Source organism: Alnus glutinosa, chromosome 1 (assembly GCF_958979055.1).
Source record: "Alnus glutinosa chromosome 1, dhAlnGlut1.1, whole genome shotgun sequence".
Classification (NCBI taxonomy): domain Eukaryota; kingdom Viridiplantae; phylum Streptophyta; class Magnoliopsida; order Fagales; family Betulaceae; genus Alnus; species Alnus glutinosa.
Window position 1 is genome coordinate 44,046,929 of NC_084886.1, and position 24,250 is coordinate 44,071,178.

General features: G+C 38.9%; 5 protein-coding genes across 7 annotated transcripts; 1 reads left to right on the forward strand and 4 right to left on the reverse strand.

Annotated features, from left to right (window-relative positions):
• Positions 1-9: 9 nt before the first annotated feature.
• Positions 10-1,797, reverse strand: LOC133860598 (pentatricopeptide repeat-containing protein At5g66520-like). The gene has a single exon (XM_062296178.1). The coding sequence runs from the start codon at positions 1,795-1,797 to the stop codon at positions 10-12; it is 1,788 nt and encodes a 595-aa protein (XP_062152162.1).
• A 1,760-nt stretch (positions 1,798-3,557) lies between these two features.
• Positions 3,558-4,598, reverse strand: LOC133880819 (uncharacterized). The gene has a single exon (XM_062320072.1). The coding sequence runs from the start codon at positions 4,433-4,435 to the stop codon at positions 3,818-3,820; it is 618 nt and encodes a 205-aa protein (XP_062176056.1). The 5' UTR covers positions 4,436-4,598; the 3' UTR covers positions 3,558-3,817.
• Positions 4,599-4,997: 399 nt separating this feature from the next.
• Positions 4,998-8,650, reverse strand: LOC133851379 (large ribosomal subunit protein uL3m). The gene is made up of 5 exons (XM_062287785.1): positions 8,208-8,650; positions 7,607-7,816; positions 7,038-7,142; positions 6,029-6,142; positions 4,998-5,499 (listed from the first exon to the last, which is right to left on the reverse strand). Exons 1-5 carry the CDS (start codon positions 8,562-8,564, stop codon positions 5,326-5,328), a joined length of 960 nt encoding a protein of 319 aa, XP_062143769.1. The 5' UTR covers positions 8,565-8,650; the 3' UTR covers positions 4,998-5,325.
• A 116-nt stretch (positions 8,651-8,766) lies between these two features.
• LOC133851387 (probable GTP diphosphokinase CRSH, chloroplastic) lies at positions 8,767-12,884 on the forward strand. Its single transcript, XM_062287795.1, has 4 exons — positions 8,767-9,178; positions 9,258-10,181; positions 11,521-11,805; positions 12,512-12,884. Exons 1-4 carry the CDS (start codon positions 8,798-8,800, stop codon positions 12,644-12,646), a joined length of 1,725 nt encoding a protein of 574 aa, XP_062143779.1. The 5' UTR covers positions 8,767-8,797; the 3' UTR covers positions 12,647-12,884.
• Positions 12,885-14,982: 2,098 nt separating this feature from the next.
• On the reverse strand, positions 14,983-19,917 carry LOC133851397 (CBL-interacting serine/threonine-protein kinase 1-like). Of its 3 annotated transcripts, XM_062287807.1 has the most exons (12): positions 19,380-19,912; positions 19,069-19,131; positions 17,666-17,737; positions 17,474-17,581; positions 17,281-17,361; positions 16,646-16,825; positions 16,332-16,541; positions 16,149-16,253; positions 15,922-16,038; positions 15,701-15,763; positions 15,536-15,610; positions 14,983-15,284 (listed from the first exon to the last, which is right to left on the reverse strand). In XM_062287807.1, exons 1-12 carry the CDS (start codon positions 19,545-19,547, stop codon positions 15,219-15,221), a joined length of 1,308 nt encoding a protein of 435 aa, XP_062143791.1. In that variant the 5' UTR covers positions 19,548-19,912; the 3' UTR covers positions 14,983-15,218. The 3 variants fall into 3 exon arrangements, with proteins under 3 accessions (XP_062143791.1, XP_062143807.1, XP_062143799.1); XM_062287823.1 differs by lacking the exon at positions 17,281-17,361 and having other exon boundaries at positions 19,380-19,917; XM_062287815.1 differs by lacking the exon at positions 19,069-19,131 and having other exon boundaries at positions 19,380-19,915.
• Between the last annotated feature and the right edge of the window lie 4,333 nt (positions 19,918-24,250).

Consider the following 24,250-nt stretch of genomic DNA (forward strand, 5'->3'; position numbering starts at 1 on the left):
ACACACTGGTTACCAATAATCTTTACAAGAACACTCTCCCATTCTGAAATGGTGGAAGCGATTTCTGTCCCTGACAATGATTTCACAATCATAAGCCTTTGAGATGAGCTTAGTTGCATGGTGACAATCTTTACAGACTCGCAGGTTCTTTGAGATACGAAGAGTTTGTCCTGGTTTGGCTTTCAACAGGCCAAAGGCGATTGCTAGTTTCTCACTATGGTAGTACAAGGGGTTTTCCTTTTGCTCCTCCTCCTCATCCAGATCATAATGCAATACTCCATCACTGTCGGGTACATAGCCAAAAGATTTTATGCGCTCTAACATCTCATCAACTTTGGCATAAATCTCTGCAGCCTGGGGATGAGCCCTTCCACCTGCAATGAATTCATTGAGGACACCCTCCAATTCAATCATGGAAAAACCAGGAGCCTTCTTCACCCCCCTGTCATTCATTAGTTTCCTTACATTAGCCACATCTTCCCATCTACCAGCCTTGGCATATAAATTAGCTAATAACACATAGCGCCCGCTGTTGTTAGGCTCTAGTTCAATTACTTTCCTCCCTATTTGCTCTCCCAACTCAATGTTTCCGTGGATTTTACAAGCTCCAAGGAGAGCACCCAAAACACCAGCATCGGGGCTCATGGGCATCTCATTGATAAGCTTTCTTGCTTCCTCCAGCATTCCAGCTCTTCCAAATAGATCAACCATGCATCCAAAATGTTCTCTTCTGGTCTCAATGCCATGGACCTCAACCATGCGGCGGAAGTAATGACGCCCCTCCTCCACTAACCCTGAATGAGCACATGCACTGAGGAGATTCACAAAAGTGATGTTATCAGGAGCTACCATCTCCATCTCCATCTCCTTGAAGAGCTGAATGGCAGCCTCCCCTTTACCATGCGTTGCTAGACCCCCAATCATGCAATTCCATGAAGATATCCCTTTATAGCGCAACCCTTTGAAGACTTCAAAAGCCTTTTCCAAGCAACCACATTTACAATACATGTCGATAATAGTTGTTGCTAGCTTTGAGTCCAATTCAATCCCACTCTTCTCGATATACCCATGTATCCACTTCCCTTGCTCTAAAGCTCCTAACCCTGTACAAGCAGATAACATACTAGCCGCCACAAACTTATCCAACACAACCTGTTCCCCTCTCATCCTATCAAACAAAGCAAATGCCTCGTGAAAACGATTGCTCTGGACATAGGCCGCAATCATGGCATTCCAAGAAACAGAATTCCTCTCAGGCATCAGCTCAAAAACTTCAAAAGCGTCATCAACAAATCCCCACTGCGAGTACCCAGTAATCAAACTGGTCCACGACACAACATCCCGCACAAGCATCTTATCAAAGACCCTCCTTGATTTGTCCAAAGACTGGAAATTCACATACATATAAATCAAATTGTTTTGAGAAAACCCATCTGCTTCAAACCCGAATTTCACAACATGGGCATGGACTTGTTTCCCTTCTTCAATAGCATTATCGTCGCTACAAGCTCTTATAACAGAAGGGAAGGTATATCTATTGGGTGCAACAGAGTCTTGCAACATCTGTGAGTACAAGAGAATGCAGTTTCTGGGGCGTTGAGATTGCAAGTAACCTCTCATTATTGTGTTGTAAATGAATGCGTCTGGGTGGGGAATTGTATCGAAGACCTGGAGGGCATAACCCATATCACCATTTCTGGATATTGCACAGAACTTGATGACTCGGCCCATGGCGTCGTTGTCGGCTGAGAGGCCGAGCCGGATGAGTTGGGAGTGATATTGCTTGAGCTCAGCCATGGCTGAGCATGACTCGAGGCCATGCAATGGTGAAAGGTGCGAACTGGGCGAGCTTAGAGAGTGTGGAGTGGCTTGAAGGAGCTGGAGTGAGGTCATCATTTTCTTTCTGATGAGGTTGCCTCAGGAGTAAGGTCCGCATATGCTGCCTGTGCTTATCTTTTGGTGCGTGCGTCGACGATTCAACTTAAAAGCCTAAAACGACTGCCGTTTTCAGCCATTCCATAAACGACTACCGTTTTCTGGAAGCATTCTTGAATATTGTACCTTTATAGTAGCTACAGTAAGTTCAAAAATAGCCAAAGCATGGACAAGCGGGAACTCGTTTTTTGAGACAGGTACAGAACTATAATTTTTTTATTTGAGGCTGAAGCATAAATTAAATGTCAAAATTTAATTTTAATTAATTTTTAGGCCCATAATATATATGAATATTTTCTCTTTTTTACCAAAGATCAGATTAATTTGTTCATGTATGGAGATGGAGTCTCGAAGACGATCATCACAGGAAAGAAAAACTACTGAGATGGCGTCTGCACATACTAAAGTGTCTCATTCTGTGAGTTATTTCCTCGGCTTACAACATTTTGATTAATTTACACCTCCACTGTTTCAATGCTTTGAAAATTTACTTCCATATACTTAATTGCCTCCTTATATTGGCTTCATTTTGATACTATTCGAAACAGATTCTATTATGAGGCTGAAATGAGTGTTAATGAACACTGATCTTTCAATGGCGATTGGAAATGGGTTTATAGCCAAATCAGTGGGGGGTTCCAGAACGCAACTGGTCCTGAAAGACACCGGGCTGTGGCATTCCAAGTTCAGTCAGAGATGTCCCCCTTCTGCAACTGCAGAATGGTCAGGAAACCGGGAAGCCATCGCCGATTCTATTGCAACTATCATATCCAGCACTGTCTATTCCATATTTGGTGACTGCAGCGCTCATCCAGAGCTGTTTGATTTATCGTTAGAAAGCCAATGGACCGCGACCAGAACATGATGACTGCTCAGGGAAGAAGAACAGACATGGCTGAAACCACCGGCTTGGTCATCGAAAACTGCAGAATTGGTCCAGAGCAGAAACTCTATCCTCTGAGATTCAAGATTCCCTCATACTTGGGGCAGCCATGGAAGCAGCAATTGGGGATTTCATTCAACCGGTAGGGTGGCTGGAATGGAGCAGCAATTGGTCCAGGTGCCAGAACTGATGAGAGGTTCAGATGGAAGGGAAACAAGGTGATCACAAACAGAAATGAGGCTCTTCAACGCAGTTCATCCAAGGAAACCTATGAGTTGGGATACACTAGTGCACCTTACATCCATGGCTTTAAAAAGTAGGAATTTTCCATGAGAACATGTAGGCTGTAGCCAACAGCATCAGCAGAGAGAGAGAGGACTTGAAAGAAATCCAATTATCATTATGAGATGATTTATCCATATTTTCTACAAAATGCATTTACCTACACAGAGGAGCAAGTTAACATTATTGAATACAGAGTGAGATGCTACTTGCAAACCCAGTGTATATGTTTGTTTACCATTGAGGAAACAAGACAAAATGCCACCCAAATATGAAGCAGACACACAAAAATTGAACTTTCTCATCCCAGATACTAAAGAAAAAGCACCCGATGCCGTGCAAAAGGAGTATGTGAAAATGGAAAGCACAAACCGATTCAACCCAAAATTATCTTTCAAGCAATTCTATGTAAAAGAAACAAGAAATGGGAGTCAGAACTTGTTAAACACCATGAAAGTAGCAGAAAAAGAACATTGAAGAAAAGTATATAGCAGGAACGGCAAAAGGAAATTCCGATTAACAGAGAGATCCCAGACGAATGTTACAGAGGAAGATCAAGAAGGAAACATCCGTGAATCTACACAAGAAACTAATCTAAACCCATGATCTCTACTCTACAAGATTTTCTGGGCGTCCTATTCAAACTGAATTTTACAAACACAGTAACAACTCGGAGAAAAGACTCAGTCCCAAGTCCCCAACCTTTTTGTTCTTCTCTCAGTCCTCGCTAGCATGAGCGCTCCGTTGAGCAGCCGCGGCGGAAAGAGAAAGCAAGCCGTTGGTTGCGTTCTTGCCACCCTCAACGCCGTTTGGGGTTAAGCGAAGGGGTTTCTTGGAAGTTTCTTTGGCGACGAAAAGAAAAGCGATGCCATCCAAGGCCTCCCTGGCTTTCTTCCTGGCGAAGGCGGCCTCCTTCACGCGGCGCTCGGCGTCGACCCTGGCTGCGGCGGCGGCCTTGTGGATGGACGTGGCGGCGATCCGCGCGGCGGCCAAGAGCGCCTTGGCCAACTCGAGGTCGATGGCCCGCTTGGGAGTGGGATCGAAGAAAGCGAAGCTAGGGTTGGAGCAGGGAGGGCAGAGGAAGGAGGGAGACGAGCCGGCGCAGGAGCGGTGGGCGATGGTGGAGCAGTGGAGGCACATGAGGCGGTCCGAAAGGGGGGGCAGCGGGGACGACTCCTTGTCGAACACCACCAAGCAGAGCGGGCAGAAGAGCGACGGGTGGTTCTTCAGAACGCAGTCCGTGCATATCCGCCGGTAGCTCCCTCGCTGCCGGATAGTGTGGAGCACCCACTTCTCCGACGACCCGCATCCGCCGCACGCTTCTCCCGCTTGCATTGTTGCGCTGCGATCCCAACGGTAACCCTAGCACCCGGAGTTTTTAGGCTTTTCGTTGTATTTTTGGTTGGAGACCACTCTCTCTCATCGGATTGCGAATTTTGGGCCTTCTACTCTCTACGCGCGTTGCCTCTGCCTCTCCTGCTGCTTAATTTGTCCATTTATTTCTTTTTCTTTTTCTTTTTATACCCCTTTATTTTATTTTGCAATTTCCTATTTTATATATATTTTTTTAACTCAACATTATATTATATAAATAGTTTAGTCCATATTTTTCATTTTTCTCCATATCCAATCCATTTTTCTCTCTTTCTTTTTCTTTTCTCACAAATTTAACTCCAAACCATTTTGGAAATGATTATTTACATTTGCTTTGACATTTCAGAAGACCCTTTTACTAGCCTTATTATTGCTCCAACACCAAATGTTCAATTATTGGGTCAAAAGAGAGAAAAAAGGAAAACAAACAAAGCCAATGTTTCAACGGTTGAATGCAACCTATCATGCCTATTCAGAACAAATTGCACAGCCATTTGGAAATATTGAATAAACAAGAACTCAATACTTCAAATCTATGGGTGATGCTAATTGGAAGGCCAAAATTCCAAGTTTACAGCTATTATTTAAAAAGAAGAAAAAGAAACAGTCCCAATGTAGGAGCATGGTCAGCCACTATCAAAAGCAGAGATTGAATGAACTCAAGAATAAAATTACATGCCTTGCAGCTGCAGCCCTGTAATCTAACAAACATAACTTCAAGATCAAATTCCTCAAATGCTTCTTAGAAGACAAACCCACCCGCGCAATCCGGATCACCAAAAAAGTGACAGCAAGGTAATAGATCATGTAAACAAGCAACCAGTTCTCATATTTATTAAGTCTGCTCTTGATTAATCTGCCACCATAAAGGGGTCTACTTCCCCAAGATCAGCAACTAGTGGTTCCAACTTTGCTGGGTCCTCGTCTTCCGGGGCAAAGAAAGTAGGAAATGGAAGCAGTGAAACATCAGGTTTTTTGTAGAAAGCATCTTTTATGAACACAAAGTTCCCTTCGGCACCAGGGACCTGCAAGGAGTAGCAAACTTTACACCATCTGATTGAAATCCAGAATTAACAATGCAACAAAAAGACTCCAGAAAAGGGTTAATCCCAATTGTGAATAGCAGGACTGTAAATGCGTATCAACAAATTCATAAATCCAATCCTGAGCCTCCTCCAAGATAGTAATATTGAGTATGCAGTTTGTTCTTTTATGGCTCAGAACACTAATTATTAGAATTAAGCTCACATCAAGAGAGACTTGAACCAGTCTCCTAAAATACTAGTTAGGTAAGATCCATTCTATAGTTTAGAGCATCTGCGTGCAGGTTTCTTTGTTTTTTTTTCCCTGATAAGGTACACACATCCATTGGAGCTTGAACTCATGAGCTCATCTTCCACCTTATCCTTAATGGGGATGATGTACAATTTGAGCTAAAGCTCACTGGTACATCTGCGTACACGCCTTTCAAATGTGCAGGTCAGGCATCCTCCTTATGCATTTAGATTTAAAAAGCACTAAAGCTGAAAAATAAACTGGGTAAGAGAAACATACTTGGCCTTTCACCCAGATCAGATTCCTTGCCGGGTCAATTTTATAGATCCATACATTTTTAACTGTTCTCTGCTTCCCACCCATGCGCCCAGGCATCTTTTTGCCTTTAAATACCTGTTCAGAAAACGTGTGATTTTCAAAAATTACAATCCAAGTGCAGTTGCAAAGTAAATTTGCTAATATATTTAATGAAACATAATCATAGGATCACTATATAGTTTACAAAAGACTTATATGTGGACAGAGTGGGCAAAAATATGATAATCTTCGTTGTTTGACTCTACCTCTCGCTCTCTAAATTTATTTTTTATTTTAAAAAAAAAAGGAAGGAAAAAAAAACAGATCATGTAAACTGCTATATGTTGGAAGTAAGCCAAGCCAAGTACCTACAAAGTAGTAATCACATTAACTAGGTTCCAGGCAAAATAACCATATCACAACTTACTCAGGTCCTGTAGATGTGGTCCTGGACCAAGTTTCACACAGCATACAGCATCAGAGGAAAAATCCACCTTGCCATGGAAGTTTTAAGTTCCACCAGCTTCAGAATGGCAACAAAATTTGTTCTTAAGAATGAGAGCTACCCTTCAACATATAAATTAGATTGACTATATTCATCCTTTCCAGTGTCTATTTGCTCAGTCACAGAACTACCTTGAATAAGTGATCCCAACATTTACAAAAGTGGTGAAAAAAGGGAATATGAGAAGTGAAACCAAGATGGAGAGATAATTTCAGAGGAGCAACCAATCAAATTTATATTGGTGATGTGGCTGATAAAATAAATTAGAGCTTTCTGCACAAATTCTATTCATGTTTTTCTTATTAACCAAAATAATCCACTTTACTTTAATTCCAACAAGACTCAAGAGGTTTGATCTTGACATGTTCCCATCCATGCATAAAAGAATCTAGTCAATTTACAACTGAGGGTTATCAAATATCAATTGATCACAATGTATTGGAAAAAAGCTAGAAGATCCGAAAAGCTCAAGGAAGTCGTACATACCTTTCCAGGAGCATCCCTCTGGCCTGTAGAACCAAGACTTCGATGTGACAGTGACGCACCATGAGATGCCGGCATTCCTTTAAAACCATGCCTTTTCATCACACCCTAGACACATAATAGATATAATTAGTGATTTCACAAATGAAACTCACCCTTTTCTCAGGGAATCAAAAAGAGCTCTGACAATAAAGGTTTTGAACTTCATGATTATCTCTCATCCTCAACTCCTCATTTAAAGAACTAAACAAAAAATGTATATAATTGGTGGTGTCACAAAGAATTAGCATTTTCTCACTATAAATATAATTCTTGTGCCCATACGGGATGACACAATTTCATCCTCCAAACCTTTACTTAAGGGGAAGAAGATGCCATTCGGTCCAAAGATCATTGGCCTTTTTTCTTTGATACATAAAATAGACGAGCAAATCTCAGTTTTGGAACAAAGTTCTTAAGATAAACCATGCACCCATCTACCACCGTCAAGGTATCAAAAGGAAATGGAATAAGCAACACTAAAAAATGACAAAGTAGATGATGGGAGGGAGCTGAAAACCAAATGAATTCACCTGGAAACCTTTCCCTCTTGTGATTCCTGTGACATCAACATACTGGCCAGGCACAAAATGGCGAACACCAATCGATGTGCCCAGAGGAAGAAGTGCATCTTCGGTCACAGGAAATTCCCTCAATTTCCTTTTCAGTGGAACGCCTTGAGCTCTAAAATGACCCACTTCAGGTTTCGTCAAATGTTTTTCCTTTTTCTGCCCGCAACCAATCTAACTAACACAGCAAAGGAACACCACCACCACATAATTAAATACATACACAAAATCATAAATTATCTGAGGGAAAAAGCTTAACTCTCAACTCTCAGTTTGGTTGCCAGGAAAAACCGACCAAAAAGTTAGGGAAGTAGATAAAATATTTATTGATCTTCCAAAATTTATGCTCTTTTGGTCACCCATTGGAAATATAAAGCAGAACTAAGACAAAATAATGGTATCATTTACAGATTAATGCAAAGAAAGCGTTTTTTCGTGTTTGTGTGAAGTCCCAAATGACCAAAACAAATCATTTTTACAAAATGAATGGAGATTGAACTTGTACTTAAAAAAAATTAAAAAAAAAAAAAAAAACTAACGCTAAAAATGAAATGAGAAAGAGTACCTGTAGAGCAGTGATACCTTCCTTTTGAAGGGTCTTGACCTGAGAGACGATATTGTCATCGACCCAGAGGACGGTGATGGGAACCCTAGCACCCCATTTATCCCAGAGAGCGGACATTCCACACTTGACGGCAATCACCCCGGTCCGCTTGGATTTCAGGGTCATAACCCGAAGCTGTTGCTCTTGGACGCTCTCTTCGGACGCCCCGTCCACCAACACATCCTCGGTGCCGAATCTCCTCAAGAAGAAGAAGAATGGGTACGGCTCTGTGCTAGTCGTTGTTGTTGTAGTAGTTCTCGTTGCATTGGATGCGAGGAGTCGGAGACGAGAAATTAGGCCTCTTGATAAGGCCGACATGGTCTCAGACGATACCCGAAGCGGCGTCGCTTTGGTGGTGGTTTCGGAGAGAGAGAGAAGAGAAGCAGTAAGCCGGGGGGCTAAGGAGGGTTTATACAGTGGCACCGTTGGAGTTATACAAAATGATGGGGGTAGTTTAGGTATTTGTAAAATTCGATTTAAAATAAATAAATGAAGAATTAAAGCGAAAGAAAAGCTCACTCACTCTATCCACCTCTCAATCGGTCCCTCCGATGGAGGCTCTGGTCGGAATCAATCCATCAATAACAACCACAGCGCAACTTCTCCAGAGACGACGTCGTCTCCGTCAAAATTTCCGGGTCCTGGCGGTGGCGAGAGCAAGCAGAGCAGTAGAGCTGGGTGGAGGAGCCGGAGGAGGACCAGAGCTGGTGGTGGAGCAGGCCGGCGGGAAGAGGGTGGTGGAGCTGGTGGGGGCCTTCAACGAGCTGACGGAGACCATGAAGAACGCGCACCACTCCTCCCAAACCCAAACCCTCCTCTTCAAATCCCTCAAGCTCTCCATCCCCATCTTGCACTCCCTGCCTCTCTCCCCCGATGGTCGCTCTCCCCTCTCCAAGGCTCTCTCCCTCGCCCTCCTCCTCGCCCATCTCCAGGTATTATATTCATCTCTCTCCCTAATTTCCACCACATTCATATAGCTAGTGATTGAACTATATTTCTATGACCTTGCAGATGGATGCGGAGGTTATTTCGGCCGGCATACTGAGACAAGTCCTGGAGGCGGGTGCGGTGTCGATTTTAGAGGTGAGAGATCGGATCGGTACCGGTACTGCTCATCTATTGCATGAGAGCCTGCGCGTCAAGAATATGTCTTCCAAAATCGAAGTCTTGGACGATGACAGCGCCTCTGCTTTGAGAAAGTTCTGCCTCACGTACTATGATATCAGGGCTGTCATTCTAGACTTGGCTCTCAAGCTCGACACCATGAGGCATCTTGATTACCTGCCCAGATACCAGCAGCAAATGCTCTCTCTCGAGGTTATGAAGATCCACGCCCCTCTGGCTCATGCCATGGGAGCCAACTTCTTGTCCTTGGAGCTCGAGGATCTCTGTTTCCGCTACTTGTTTCCTTGTTCGTATCTGTCTGTGGATAAGTGGCTACGAGGTCACGAGACGAGTCTGATTGATATATACAAGGACCAGCTTCTTGAAGCGATAAGGAGCGATTCCGTGTTGGCGGACATGGTGGAGGATGTCTTCGTCAAAGGTCGGTATAAGAGTCGTTATAGTACGATGAAGAAGCTGTTGAGAGATGGTCGGAAGGCTGAAGAGGTTAATGATGTTCTGGGTTTGCGAGTGATATTGAAGCCCAGGTTATCTTCTGTGTCAGTAGATGTGGGGGAGAGTGCGTGCTACAGGGTACGAGAAATCGTGCGGTCTTTGTGGGAAGAGATGCCGCACAGGACGAAAGACTACATTGCCAAGCCCAAAGCCAATGGGTACAGGAGTTTACACATGGCGGCTAATGTGAGTGAGAATGGCAGGGCTAGACCGCTCATGGAGGTACAGATACGGACGACGGAGATGGACACGTTGGCAGATGGCGGAACGGCATCCCATACATTGTACAAGGGTGGTCTTACTGACCCGGAAGAGGTAATTGGTATGATTGTGTTATACGATTGAAATTAATTCATTAAAATCTTTGTTTTCCATACATTTAATGTATAAACCACCACATTGATCCCCTGACCTTCTTGATTTGTCCCTCAAGATAAAAGATAATGAAGATTAAAAAATCCACTATTTGGCTGTGGTAAATTGGACTGTGATACTTATGTGTAAATATTAAATCCAATGTCATATATGAGGTGCAATTCATGGTCTTATGTTGGAACAAGTGGCTCCTATTCTCTTGGGCATAGAGAGAAGTTTGAGAGTACCAGTAAAGTTGCTAGTGGGCGACCGTCCGGACGGCTAGAGGAAACGTCCGGACGCTCGCCAGTGTCCGAACTCTTTAGTGGACGCAAACCACAGGGACTTAGTGTTCGCACAGATGTCCAGACGGCTGAGCGGACGCGACTTCCCGAGAGCACATGTTCGCACAAGTGTCAGGACGCTAATGCGGTAGCTGCGAACGGTGAAGTTTTTATACTAGCATCCGGACGCTAGGGCTAAGCTGTCCGAACGCACGTCCGGAGAAACTCGATTTATTGCTAGGTTTACTGGGATATTTTTGGGATAGTAGGGTTTCATTATATATATGTTGTATTGTAACCCAAACTGATTGATTAAAGGAATATAGCCGCACTTACTCCTGTGGACGTAGGTAAATTGTTGAATCACGTTAAATCTGTGTTTTACTCTCTCTTACTTTCTTCTTTTTTTTTTTCTTTTTTTTTTCTTTTTTTTTTTTTTTTTTTTTTTATTCCATATTATTCATCATTATTGTGCACGGTAACATCTTATTACCCTATATGGGAAAGGGGAAGAAGCATCCCCGATCTGAAAAAAAACAAGGCACACAAGAACTAAGGCTAAAGAGAATACTTGATGGTTTGCTGTTGATAATTAGTACAATTTATAGTTGAAAAATAGCAAGTTATACATGATAATTGGTTTATTGGATGATTTGGCGAACGTTGGAGAAGATTTGTTTGCAATGGTCCTTTCCTTTGTGTGCTGAAATATGTTGTCTTGCCTTATTTGTTGCAACTGTTACTTTCCTTCTTTGCTGGTTGATTATTGAGTCTAACATGTTTCCTTTGGAATCCTGTATAAGAGCGTCTTATTCATTACTTCTGTTTTTGGAGTGAGTATCCCCTTTGAAAGTTCTACATTCTATTCATCATAAGGGAAGTAGTTAGGAGAAATGGAAATTGAGTTATTCATGAACATGTATAATTGTCAGCTTCTAACTCAGCATTCCGTTATGTGAAATTTGATTAATCTAGCCAGGTAAAGGAGATTGATTTAGTGATCTGTTGATGTTCAGGCTAATCGGCTCAAGGCCATGGTGATGGCTGCAGCTGAACTTGCAGCATTGCGCCTAAAAGATCTTCCACCCACAAATCATAAAAGTATTGAGGTTGACCAGAGAGATCGAGTATTCCGCCTTCTTGACAAGAATGGAGATGGTAGGATCAGCATTGAGGAACTTATGGAAGTGATGGAAGAGCTTGGTGCCCCTGGTGAAGATGCCTGCGAGATGATGCAGCTTCTTGATTCAAATAGCGATGGTTCTCTGAGCTCTGATGAATTTGATTTGTTTCAGACACAGGTAAGTACTGATATCTGTTGTTTATGGAAGTAAATTTAGAAGTAATCTATCCTCCCCCCCACCCCACCCCCTTTTGTTCTCTCACTCTCCGTAGCTAATTATGAGATATTAATTCCATTGGATTGACAACATTGCATATACATGTTTGTTTAAAAATTTATATTACTTTGATCCTGAAACACCATGGCTGGAGTTAGAAGTTTGAGAGTGAAGAGATTTTTTGCGGGTTTTTTTCTACCAATTGGGTCCTTCCCTTCACCACCCCCATAAGGTAAGGTCAGGATACAATGATCACTCTCTGTTACCATATTACAAATGGACATGATGATAAGGTTCTAACATTGACTTTGATTTTCGATTGATTTGATTTGAAACATCTTATCTATATTGTTTTTCTAACCCTATGAAAGTTTGGTCTTTGTTCAGCGCATTAATTGCAAAAGATGTTGATCACACATCTCCTTGTTTTACATTTGATCATTTTTTTTTCTCCTTCTCGTTTTAACTTCTCAGAATTTTGGTGATTTCATTTTTTTTTTTGGCCTGAATCTGAATTGCAATTGAAACTATCAAGCAAAGTTGCTCGACTTTGTCATGATGTATCTGAACAGTGTCTCGTTTCGAAGATTAGATGGCATATTATTTCTGGAATTGTTTGTTACTTTTCTCTGTATCTATTTTATGACTTTTGTTGTTATTTCTGCAGGTTGAACTTATGCGTAATTTGGAGGACAAAGATGACGAACACAAGGCCATGTTAAATGAGAAGCTTCAAATGGCTGACAACAGTGGGTTAATTCAGGTATATAGCAAAGAGCTTGGCAACAGGCTTGCAAATTAGACTTGCCTGCGCCAGGCTACTTTGGAAATTTTATACTTACAATTATTACCATATTCAGCGTTGAAAATATTGTCTGCTCTGTACATAGTGAAATTTTTATATAATGTAACGTTGTTGTTACAAGGGCCAATGATGGAACCTGCTTTAGTCATATGTCAAATGTAATCAAACTTCCCACGTTATAAAATGATAAGGTTACATCTTAAGCAGAGGGACCAAGCTCTGTTTTAACGGGTCAGATGCTCTAAAATACAAATTCAACCCTAAAAAGCGGGTAAAAAACAGAATTGGATATCGCAGATACAATTACATTGACAAATTTCTCTATTGATATAGAGGATTTGGATTAGGTTGTTTTTGTGGACCATGAACGGTACAAATCGAGACAACAATGCAAAAGAAAATAAAAGAAAAATTGAAAGGTTGCTTTTGGGTATTGTTGGGGTTGTCTAACCCACTCCCAAACAGGTCCAAAGGGGGTGGTTCGGTCACCTCCTGATCGGCTGAACCACCCCCTAGTCGAACAAACGACTGGTTTAGGATGGCCAAGCCATTCAAAGTCCCAAAAGCTACCTTCATTTTTTAACTCTACTCCAATAGATTTGTATTCAAATTCTTCATACCAAGATCTTGCTACTCACTCCTAAAAATGCACTCTAGCTTCTCTTTTCATTTGCTTAATCATTTTTTTCTCATCTCTCTCTCTCTCTCTCTCTCTCTCTCTCTGTGTCCCTCCTTCCTTTATCTCCATCTCTCACCACGAAACGCTGAATTCTAATGCAAAGACCCTAAACCAAACCTCACAAAAAAAAAAAAAAAAAAAAAAAAACCCACAAATGTCTTCACATTTGGCGATCATTCCAGCTGAATAAGCTTCCAGAAGTTCCAAATTCGAGAACTTAGGAGGAATACAGTTTCCCTTGAGTTTCATGAAGAACTCAGAACTTTACTCGATCCCTAGTGCGAAAGTCGTTCGGATGAGTCCAAATGGAAACTTTTCTCGACCGTCCTTTGATCGAGTTTACGGGAATTTTAACTCTGTTTTAAATAGTATTTCTTATCTAACTCAAATTGTTTCCCTACCTATAAATATTCATATTTTACATAATTTTTTTATAAAGAGAGAAAATAGAATGAAATCCTGAAAAGCCCTAGAGAGAGAGAGAGAAAACCTATTCCTTTCATAAGCTTAACCTTCCCGGCGTCTCTCTTTATTACCAAACAACCACTATCAAAATCCTTAATTCCATTTTGAGCGTTGGGGTTTGGTTGATGAGTTCATCATAGCTGGAGTTCCAAATGTTGATGAGCCTGTTTGTGGGAAGTTGCTGTGAAAAAAGGTCGAGTTTTGGAGTCTGTTTATGGGATTACAAGCCTTGATTTGAATCTACAAAGGTTTTGTTTACGATTAGTTGTAAAACTTTTCTTCCATAATAGAATTTGCCGATGTCTGAGTGACCCAAAATGGATTTTCTTTTAAAAAGTTTTTCACTACGTAAGCACATGCACATTGTTGGTACAATTTTCAATTTGGTGACGTGTCAACTTTTGATTCGCTTCCTTCAAGATCTGTAAAATAATAAAGGCTTTTCGGGTGTACTGACGGGGTCTCACTCCGATACCTAACTCAGTAATAGACAATTTCAGGGAGTATTGAGAGAACGTAATATCAGAGAATTCAAAGTCATTTGATACCTAGAGTAGTAGTTTATTTATAGGCACATAGATGCGGTTTGAATGTTGTGAGGATTCCGGATCTTCTGGGATCCACGATCTCCTTAGGGAGAGAGTGCTGATCTTCTAAGATCCATGATCCCCTCAGGGAGAGAGTGGTTTGTGTATCCCGGGTTTTCCAGAATCCACGATCTTCTTAGGATGATTAAGTATCCCGGATCTTTCTCAAAGAGTTATCGATCAAAGTACGAATCTTGGCTGTAATATCTAGAGAAAGATTCTAGCATGCTATGTCCATATCACCTCATGTTAGTCTCGAGAAATCCGTTTCTGGGACCAACTGGATATGGGCATTCCGCACGTCCTTCTCGTATTTCCCAGGCGCAGAACTTTCTGAGCCGAAACATATTCCCGATTCTGGTAACCGGAATGTTCATAAGCTTTTGTAATAAATATTCCAGACCATGATGACTGACAGGGTCTCCTCGGGTCGGTTGAACCGATTGGACCCAGACTTCAATCATGGGCTCACTTGGGCTTTGGGAATTATAATTTCTCCAACACACATTGTCTTTTTTATTTGCCACACTTACATATTGGATTTTTGTTGATTGAATTTTATTTGTTTGCGCTTCTCTTAATTTTAATTGGAAAAGTCTATCTTCAAACAAAAGAATAAAATTCGTATAAAAAATTGCTATCATAAAGTGACATCATTTTATGGCCATAATTGGCTCTGCAAATCTATACAAGTTGAATATTTAGCAGGCTATTTTGAACTGTACAGACATATCTACTCAACTTAAAATGTGTAACAGAGATAGAGATACTCATAAACTACATTGCTTGGGTTCAAAGTTCAGTTCTCTGCAAGAAGGCTCTAATAATCAGATCACACTTATGGGGTCAACAGCTCTTGGCTAGTAGGGCCAACTCCTAACTCATTTGATAGCTTTTTACACAGCTGCACATATAAAAAGAAATAATAAGGATTAGATACCATAATTTGTACATGAGAGAGAGAGAGAGAGAGAGAGAGAGAGAGAGAATTGTTAATGTGTTTCCAATGGCGTTTTTTGTTTCCGGTTTGAAAAAGTGTTCCGATGTGACATAAAAGTGAAAAACGCTTTGAGTGTTTTTGTGTATGGGGTTGTTTGTTTTGAAAATCAAAAACAAAAGGGAGAAAGAAAACGGTTTAACAATCAAAGCCAATACCTGTCTATAAACTGAAGAATCTCCATATGATTTTCTTAGTTCAACAACATACAAGGATGGACTTATCTCAAACACCTGACATAGTTACAGAGACAATGTTAACTTCAGACAAGTACATATATTTCTTCAATTACAAATGCATTCAAGTTTCACAATCACACTTACCTCTGCTGCAACTGAAAGACTACCCACACTTTTCTGCCCCTTGTGCTCCTGCATCACTTTCAACTGAAAAAAGGAAAGTTAAGGACAGAAACATCAGACATCATTATTGCCAATGAAACAACATTAATTACTTTATATCAAACATTGTAATTTATCAATATATATATATATTCATATGAAGAGATTGTGAAGTGTTATAAATTAGAAACAACAGAGCTCACCCTTCCATTCTTCTTCAGAACACTGAATCCCATCTCTGTTACAATATCCTCAATCCTCTCAAGCAAGTCCTTTGCAGAGTGATTGGATGTAAATCTGATCTTCCTCTCAGAGACATCCTAAATTAACTCAACAATGCACAGAAATGGCAATCAGATTTTATGAGGTGTCAACTTCAGCAACAATATTACTTGCAAATCGAGTGATTCTTCACTTTTATTATTCCCACCTCTTTCTCAAAGAAGCCAGAGAGGTCTAAGCAGGAGGACATTCCAATCAACTGAAATGCATTGATGAGAGTGGGTGAGCCTGGGCTCTTCTTTGCTTCAGATGGCTGTATTGCAACAACAATCCTATCAGTTACATAGCACAAAAGCATTCACTACAGAGGGTAGAATTTCCAAGCTCATACCACTTCATGCAGGGAGAATGCTTCATCATCAATGAATATATCTTCTTCGTCGTCTGGATTTGAAGGATTATAGCCCTGCTTAAACCACTCATCTGCTTTGATACCTGCCATTGTTATCCGGCTAACAGGATTGGGATCAAGAATTCTCCTTATCATGTTTTGGGCCCCCGGCGACAGCCATTTTGGCATCTGAGCATCCCCTTTGAAGATCTGAAATCCCCCAAAAAGAATAGAAACATCGAAGTTAATGAGATTCAAATAACAAAAGATCATATGAAAGGGTATCCAAAAAAAAAAAAAAAAATTCTCCATACCTTTTGATAGAGAACTGCAAGATTTCTATCATCAAAAGGAAGATATCCTGTGAGAATTACATACAAGATAACACCACACGACCATATATCTGAGGTGGCACCATCATACCCTCTGTTAGCAAGAATCTCAGGAGCAACATAATTGGGACTTCCACAGGTTGTGTGCAGTAACCCATCACCCTGATATTTTCAGATTAAAACAAAACAAAGTGATTAGCAACTAAAAAAAAAGGGTTAAATACACTTAACCCCCTTGAACTACCAACCATTTTTAAAAAACCCCTACGAATTGACAGGTGTGACATTTGGATATATCAAACTACCATTTTGTTGCAATTAAGCCATTTTTTCTATCATTATTCCAAAAATACTCCTATTTTCTTACAAAAAATACCCCTCATCGAACCTTACTTTATGTATTTTAGTATTTAATCAAAAAAAAAAATTGAAAAGAAAATAGGGGTATTTTTGAAAGAATGACATAAAAGTGGCTTAATTGCAACAAAAAATTATTGTTTGATGTATCTAAGTGTTATACTTGTTAGTTCATGAAACTTTTTTGAAAATGACTGTTAGTTCAAGGGGCTTAAGTGTGTTTAACCCAAAAAATTGTTCGGTTTGGGAGGACTTTGTACCCTAAAATGCTGAGGTAAGGCACTAAGGCCAAAATCAGATATCTTTATGTTCCCTTTAGCATCAACTAGAACATTCTCTAGCTGCAATCAACAAGTGCAGTAATTTTATTAGAACTACAAGCAGGAAAGTGAGAAAAACATTACTTGTACCATTATTCCTGCACTATGTTATCATGAATAGTTTTGAAATAACCTTGAGATCTCTGTGAAAAACTCCTTTAGTGTGGCAGTAACTCACTCCATCAATTAATTGTTGGAACAGCTTCCTGCCTTCATCTTCCTTAAGTTTTCCCTTGGACGCCTGTAATGGATGGATGACTAGTTTAGAAAATTCTGCATCAAAATTCTTGAATATTATTATGCATATATGGCTGAAGCTGCTTACAATTCTGTTGAACAATTCTCCGCCAGTCACATATTCTAAGACCATATTAATCTTGGTTTTGCTTGCCAACACCTGGAAAAAAGTCATTGTGATAATTAATGCAAAGCATAAGCAGAGGAACATAATCATTGGTTCCTTAATTAATGGTTAAACATGGTGATGAGAATATAAAATTGTGGCATAAAGGACTATAAGAAAATTTAGGAGATGTAATCCATTGCTCGTTGGCAATTATGTTAACTGGCTACAGTATGATCAGTTCTTTAGTTATGGGTGCTAATGGCATGATCTCAGCTCTTTTACATGACAACATTGGTGAAAAGTATGGGTACAAAGGAAACAATGTACAAGTGTGGCTGGACGGTTTGTTGAAATTTTTGTTTTTTTGTCTTCTGTTTTCTCGTCTCAAAACAAAAATATTAAACAACCCATATGAGGCTCACTTGCCCGAGTAGGTGACCCGAACTGTCCAAAATTTATCCGTGCAGGTAAGTCCCATATGGGTTCTCTCATGTTACTTGCCAAAATTAATTTCTAGCAATTCGAAGTTAAATAAAGATTAATGACAATTTTAAGTTTGGAAAAGAATCGAACAATTGCTGCTCACAAATCCACCAAGAGGCATAAAAAATCATTGGATCAGGATCTTTTACAATAATTTGCTCAAAGTGCAGAGAATTCGAAAGATCACTAATAAGATCCACCTGACTGATCATTGGCTTAAGAGTGGGCAAAACCCGCTCAATCCAAGGCCCAGCGAATACAAAACATTGTAACCGGGCCACGGGTAAGATTTTTACTGGGGAGTTTGGTAAGTGGGGGTGTGACCACCCCTATTTGGCCCAAATCTCAGTCTTAAGTGGGTGAGTTTGGTAAGTGGGGGGGGGGGGAAGTTTCTTTGATCATACCGATCTGGTCCACCTGACAATTAAGAACGCGCACACCTTTGGAAGCATATGTAATATACGTGGCAAGGTTTCACTGGTGGGCCAAGTGCAGAAAACGATCAAACGAAAAGAGCGGTTGGCCAATGAATGGGGTAGTGCGGTAGCTTTTCTTGACATTTTTCTATTTCAGAAGAGTCTGCGATCGGATTATTATTATAATTAGATTCCGGAGGAGGTAGCACTAACACCTGTGTGCGCGTGGGGTCCATGGACGTGGGTGCAGATTTTCTGATGCGATTTCAGCGATCCTGATTATTGAGACAACATTCGTAAACATCATAGAAACCGCCAAAAACTGTATTTGTTCATGTGGGAGCTAGGCTCTACTATCAAGATAAGAATAATTGCGCTTTCGATCAGAATCATCTTGTTTTACTGTTTTTTGTTCTATATTTTCATTAACATATAGGAAAGTGAAAAAAAGAAGAGGCAATTAATTAAGGCATAATTAAACACCTCATGTAATCTGACGACATTAGGATGTTTGAGGAGCTTCAAGGTGGAAATCTCCCTCTTTATCTGCGACACCATAACCGTTGATATATAAAAGTCATGAATTTTGAAAGAACAACCAAAACCCAGATCATGATCAGGAGCTTTTTCATTTTGTTTTCTGAAAGGAACCCATTAATTTAAGGAACACAAACAATATAATATGCCTAGCTAGTAAAAGCTGGAGAAATTAAAGACGGCTGAGAATTTGAAAACCCATTGATCGATCAAGGAAGGAAGAAAATTGGAAGAGAGAGAGAGAGAGCTCGAGAAACCTGATCGGTGATCTTGAGCTCAATAACCTTCTTCTTCTCGATGATCTTAACGGCGAAATAGTGGCCGGTTTCGACGTTCCTGGCCAACTTGACCTTTCCGAAATTGCCCTCGCCGAGAGTCCTTCCCAACTCGTACTTCCCCAGTCGCATTCCCTTCTCCTCAACCATGTAACCCCCCGCAACCTCTCTGTCAAGCTCGATCTTTTCCTCTCTCCGTTAAACTCCGGCGATTCAATCAATTATCAAATGGCTTTCTCCTGGCCGGTGGTTGTTTTCTCCCCCAAATGCTGGCTTCCTCTTTATCTTCTTTGAACGGATAATTAAGGAAGGAAAGTATTTATACTACAAATATACATTATTTAACGTTTTCTATAATTACAGTTATTAAAGATAATAATATATAGTAAATATAAGTTATAACCCTAGTCGGAAGGACATCGACGATAAACGTGGATTTAACGCATATCTTTTTGCATGTCATCTCGATCAGTCTTTGCCAAATTCAATTTCCGCCTCTGCCACCGGACAGCAGTCTATAACGGTGTCTACGTACGCGCGCTTCTTTTACCAACTTGTCCCACGTGCACCCGCGGTTCCACAGCGCCGTTTTAGCTTTCTTCCTCTTTTAACCTTCTCTAAATAATTGCATGGATCCAGGTCAGCTATGGCCTGCCTATGGTCTTTGGATAAGAATCCATGTGGTCCTCATTTAATTTTTTTATTTATTTATATAAACCAATTATTTCTCTATCATTCATCAATACTATAATACAATTTTCCACTTCATCCCGTTTCCGCTTTCCCCTATTCAATCAATCAATCAAAAAGTAAAAAGTAAAAAAAAAATACAATTTTCAACCCAAATAGATTATTTGATTAAAATAAAAATAACAGTCTACTAAATAGCATTAGTCATTTATTTTTAAAGCACAAGATTTTCACTTTAAAAATTCGTATGAAAATTATATTCTAGCTATTAATTATATTAAAATTGCATGTACGAATCACATAGTTTAAAAGTTTTTTTTTTTTTTGAATGAAAAATCTAAGTATTTCGTTGATCAAAGATCACGAACATAAAGCTCTTATATCACAAAATATAAAGTTTTGCAAAATCATAGCCGTATGCTATGAGGTTACATAGTCATAGATACAAACAAAATTCTTACAATAAAGTGTTATCTATGACTTTCGTCTTCCGCTAGCTAACTCATGTACAAAAATAGTTAAAGAGCAGATTTACTCCGAGCAAACTAGATCTAAGACAAGTGTAGCCAAATATTATAAAAAAAATTATTTAAACCGGCCGTGAGAAATAATCCCTCACACCGAACTATCCAAGTTATGAGAGATAACATATCACACCTACTAACCTTCATCTTATAAATCGCACATGAGGACAGGTCTAAATAGAATAAAATTCTTATTCAAAGTAAAAATACAACTAATAAATATCAGTAGCAGCCAGATTATTATTATTATTATTATTATTATTATTATTATTATTATTATTATTATTATTTTAAAAAAATATATCTTTAGAAAAACTCTATCCTCTTTTTTGGAGGTATATATATATATATATATAATTATTAAATATCAGTAGCCTGCCAACAATGAAGTGCATTTATGTCAATGATATGATATGTTCATTGTATATTAAGCATCTCTCTACTCTCCAATTCCTTCTTAGGTATCTAAGTATCTTGCTAAAAAGCTTATGAATTGTGATGGTAGCATGGAAATTCCGTGGCCCTATCCGTAGTGGAAGTGCGTTTTGTCCCAATTTATTGGTGGTTTACGCCGACATGTCACGGGGAATTTTCCTATTCCACTATTTTCTTTTATAAATTTTTGGCCTCTTCTTTTTTGACTAATCCGTCGCTTAGTGGACGAAAAAAAAAACAAAAACAAAACAACAAAAAAAGTACATGATCGAGAATCACGCAGTGGCGGAGCTAGATAATTGTAATCAGAGGAGACATCTTTGTTTTTAACACATCAATCATGTCTCCCACAAATGCTTTGTTTGAGAATGAGGTAATCTAATATTATGAATAATTACCGCTTGAAAATAATTTAAATAAGATTATAAAGGGAGTCAAATTACCTTCAGAGTACTTAAAATAAAATAAAATAAAAATATTGCTAGAGATTCATAGACTTCATACCAATGACAATGGGCCTTGATTCTTGAACTTCTTTATCTTATAAGAACTTAGAATTAAGAAGAATTAAGAGAAAGTTAGTTATAAAAGCTGAGAACTAAGAAGAATGTAGAGAGCTTTCCATGACTATCTCTAATTCTATTTTAGTTTTATCGTGCAATGACTGGAAATCATTCTACAACAACAAAAATTGACCAAAAAATAAAAAAAACCTAATATGATAATATCGAACTCTAAATAGCTTGTCAAATTATGAACTGAAAAGAAAAAAAAAAATCAAAAAAAAAAAAAAAATCAAAAAGACCCAAACCCTAAAAGCAATTACCATAAGAGCATTCCTAATAACTTCCCTTCCCAGTCATTTTCCCTATATGTAGGAAACAAAAACACTTTTTGCTTACCAATCAAAAAAATTTTCACATAAGCTTCCTTTTACTTTTCCTTATATCATTAAAATATATATATTTTTTTATTTTACTTTATTCCATAAACTTTTTTTTTTCTCTTTTTTTTTTTAACTTTACTTTACCGTCTTTGTCTTCTTCCTCTCTCGCCCGTCACTCTCGCCTCTCTCGTCATGGGCTACTGGTGTATGCGAAATTCGTATTGGTTGTTCCAAAAAGGAAAACTCTTTGTATTTTAAAATTCTTCATTAGTCTATGCTTACGTGTACGTCTATAGAAACGACTAACGAGCTTGAGATTGTGGAATGTGGACCATTTACGGGCTTCCCCTAATCCCCTTATTATCTTGTAACCTAACTTTAATTGCGTCACTTGTTAATAAGATAATTTAAATATTTGTTGCTGCTCCACACGTGTTAATTATTCCTAAGTTTTTCATCATCATGCAAACATGGGCCGGAAAAAATTAATCCACCGGCCACCGGCCATATATATCCTATATATATCATTCGTTGTCCGCTTCATCTTTCAACTATTTTTGAATTTCTCTCAAAACTAACGTTCTCTTTGCTCTTCCACTTTGATCTATATATATATATATATATATATAGACTTATTTGTCGGATAAGTCATAGTTCACTTATCAACTTAGATTTGTTATTAATTAAACGTCTCTTACTAATTACGTGCTGTTCGACAAAGTCCACGTACGACAAATAGTTTTTTTTTTTTTTTTTTAAGTTGAGTTGGAAGAATTCTGTCAAACCCAATTTATTTTTAATTGATATATGTTTTTTTAAAGACAGTTGTTAATTTAATAGACCAAATTTGAAAAGAAACTTTATATATCCGACATTTAATATCAATAAGGCAGCTTGTATATTCATACCCATTGCAAAGAATCATGCTGTAAAAAAATAACAGCACATCTGCTGTAATTTTAAATCAACGGTCAACAGTAAAACTTCTCCATTTTTAATCAACACGACGTCACTTTAAAGAAAACTAACAGAAGTTTCTACACGCGCTTTGCTCCACACGAAAGCTGTCTTCTTCCGATCCTAGCTTCTTCATCCACCGGACCACCTTTACTTTCTCTCTCTTTTTACTCCCTATCTTCCGCAACTCTGACAGTTTCAAAGCCATAATTTTCTCTCTTCTCCATCTCTCTCCCATTTTCGAGTCTCTCCCACTTTGAAAGAAATGAAAGATGTTGCCCCAAGAAACCAAATACTCTCTTTACCTCATTCTAAGAGTAGAGTCTCGCACTCTTTCAAGAAATCCTCCACCATAGGCCCATTACTCGGTTGCTCACTCACCCACTGTTGGAAAGCGCACATAAAAGAATGGCCTTGGGAAACAAACAAGAACAACCTTATTCATTTGAAATGTTTCTGATTCTGTTCTGTGTTGCAGAGAAATATTATGAAGGGAAGTAGATTTAGCCATCGTATTGCTTCTTCTTTTGGTTGAAACTTGAAATAGAATATTCTATGGCTGCTTCCACATGAACAAAACAGAAACTTACTGGAAGCATTCTTTCTTTGTAGAAAATTTCCACTACGAAACATGGCATTAATTATTAGTAGACCCGCTTATTATGGGAAACTTTTCTGTACAGAAAAGCTTTAGTTTTGAATAACTTATGGAATGATTTCTCCAACAATAGAATTATACATAAAACCTCCCACAACAAGTATTGTGGCATAGATGCTTCCATTTGCTTCCTTGTAAAGTGGAAAGAGTCTACGACCATCCAGCAACATAGTTATTAGTTAAGAATATAAACTAGCAACAAGGAAAGTGGATAAAGTTGATTAATTGGTGGAGTTAAATTTATGTTGATTCTGCTAAATCTATAGTCTTGGGTGGAAACTTTGTTGTGTGGTATGAATATTAAGAGATCAGAATCAACCAATGACACATTAGTTAGAGAATGATAGTGATTATAACTTATTAACATGATATCGGTTGCCATATGACCTACATGTAAGAAAATAGATTCAGTAGTTAACTCTGACAACCTTTTTTAAAATCAAATATTGGATATCTATAACCTATATGTAAGAAAATAGATTCAATAGTTAGTTTTAAAAAAAAAAAAAACGTTGGAATTGTATAAAAGTTGTGTCAAGAGTTATACAACAATCATTTCTATTTTTGGATAACTTTATCTCTCGATCTTGAATATTTATTTATTTATTTTTTTTTAAAAAAATAATTTTTAAAGTTTTTAATATTTAGGTTTAATATATTTGTATATTTTTTTTTTATTAAGTATGACATGCGTTATCATTCT

What these genes read in the sequence shown, in the direction of transcription:
- LOC133860598 (XM_062296178.1), bottom strand. Translation starts at nt 1,797, where the DNA reads ATGGCTGAGCTCAAGCAATATCACTCCCAACTCATCCGGCTCGGCCTC.
- LOC133880819 (XM_062320072.1), bottom strand. Translation starts at nt 4,435, where the DNA reads ATGCAAGCGGGAGAAGCGTGCGGCGGATGCGGGTCGTCGGAGAAGTGG.
- LOC133851379 (XM_062287785.1), bottom strand. Translation starts at nt 8,564, where the DNA reads ATGTCGGCCTTATCAAGAGGCCTAATTTCTCGTCTCCGACTCCTCGCA. An exon ending in AAGGTATCACTGCTCTACAG is followed by an intron (nt 7,817 to 8,207) that starts GTACTCTTTCTC and finishes TGTGTTAGTTAG; the next exon opens with ATTGGTTGCGGGCAGAAAAA. An exon ending in AGAGGGATGCTCCTGGAAAG is followed by an intron (nt 6,143 to 7,037) that starts GTATGTACGACT and finishes TTTTCTGAACAG; the next exon opens with GTATTTAAAGGCAAAAAGAT.
- LOC133851387 (XM_062287795.1), top strand. Translation starts at nt 8,798, where the DNA reads ATGGAGGCTCTGGTCGGAATCAATCCATCAATAACAACCACAGCGCAA. An exon ending in TCCTCCTCGCCCATCTCCAG is followed by an intron (nt 9,179 to 9,257) that starts GTATTATATTCA and finishes ATGACCTTGCAG; the next exon opens with ATGGATGCGGAGGTTATTTC. An exon ending in GTCTTACTGACCCGGAAGAG is followed by an intron (nt 10,182 to 11,520) that starts GTAATTGGTATG and finishes GTTGATGTTCAG; the next exon opens with GCTAATCGGCTCAAGGCCAT.
- LOC133851397 (XM_062287807.1), bottom strand. Translation starts at nt 19,547, where the DNA reads ATGGTTGAGGAGAAGGGAATGCGACTGGGGAAGTACGAGTTGGGAAGG. An exon ending in ATGTCGTCAGATTACATGAG is followed by an intron (nt 17,738 to 19,068) that starts GTGTTTAATTAT and finishes ACTTTTTTCCAG; the next exon opens with GTGTTGGCAAGCAAAACCAA. An exon ending in ATTCTTCAGTTTATAGACAG is followed by an intron (nt 15,285 to 15,535) that starts GTATTGGCTTTG and finishes TTATATGTGCAG; the next exon opens with CTGTGTAAAAAGCTATCAAA.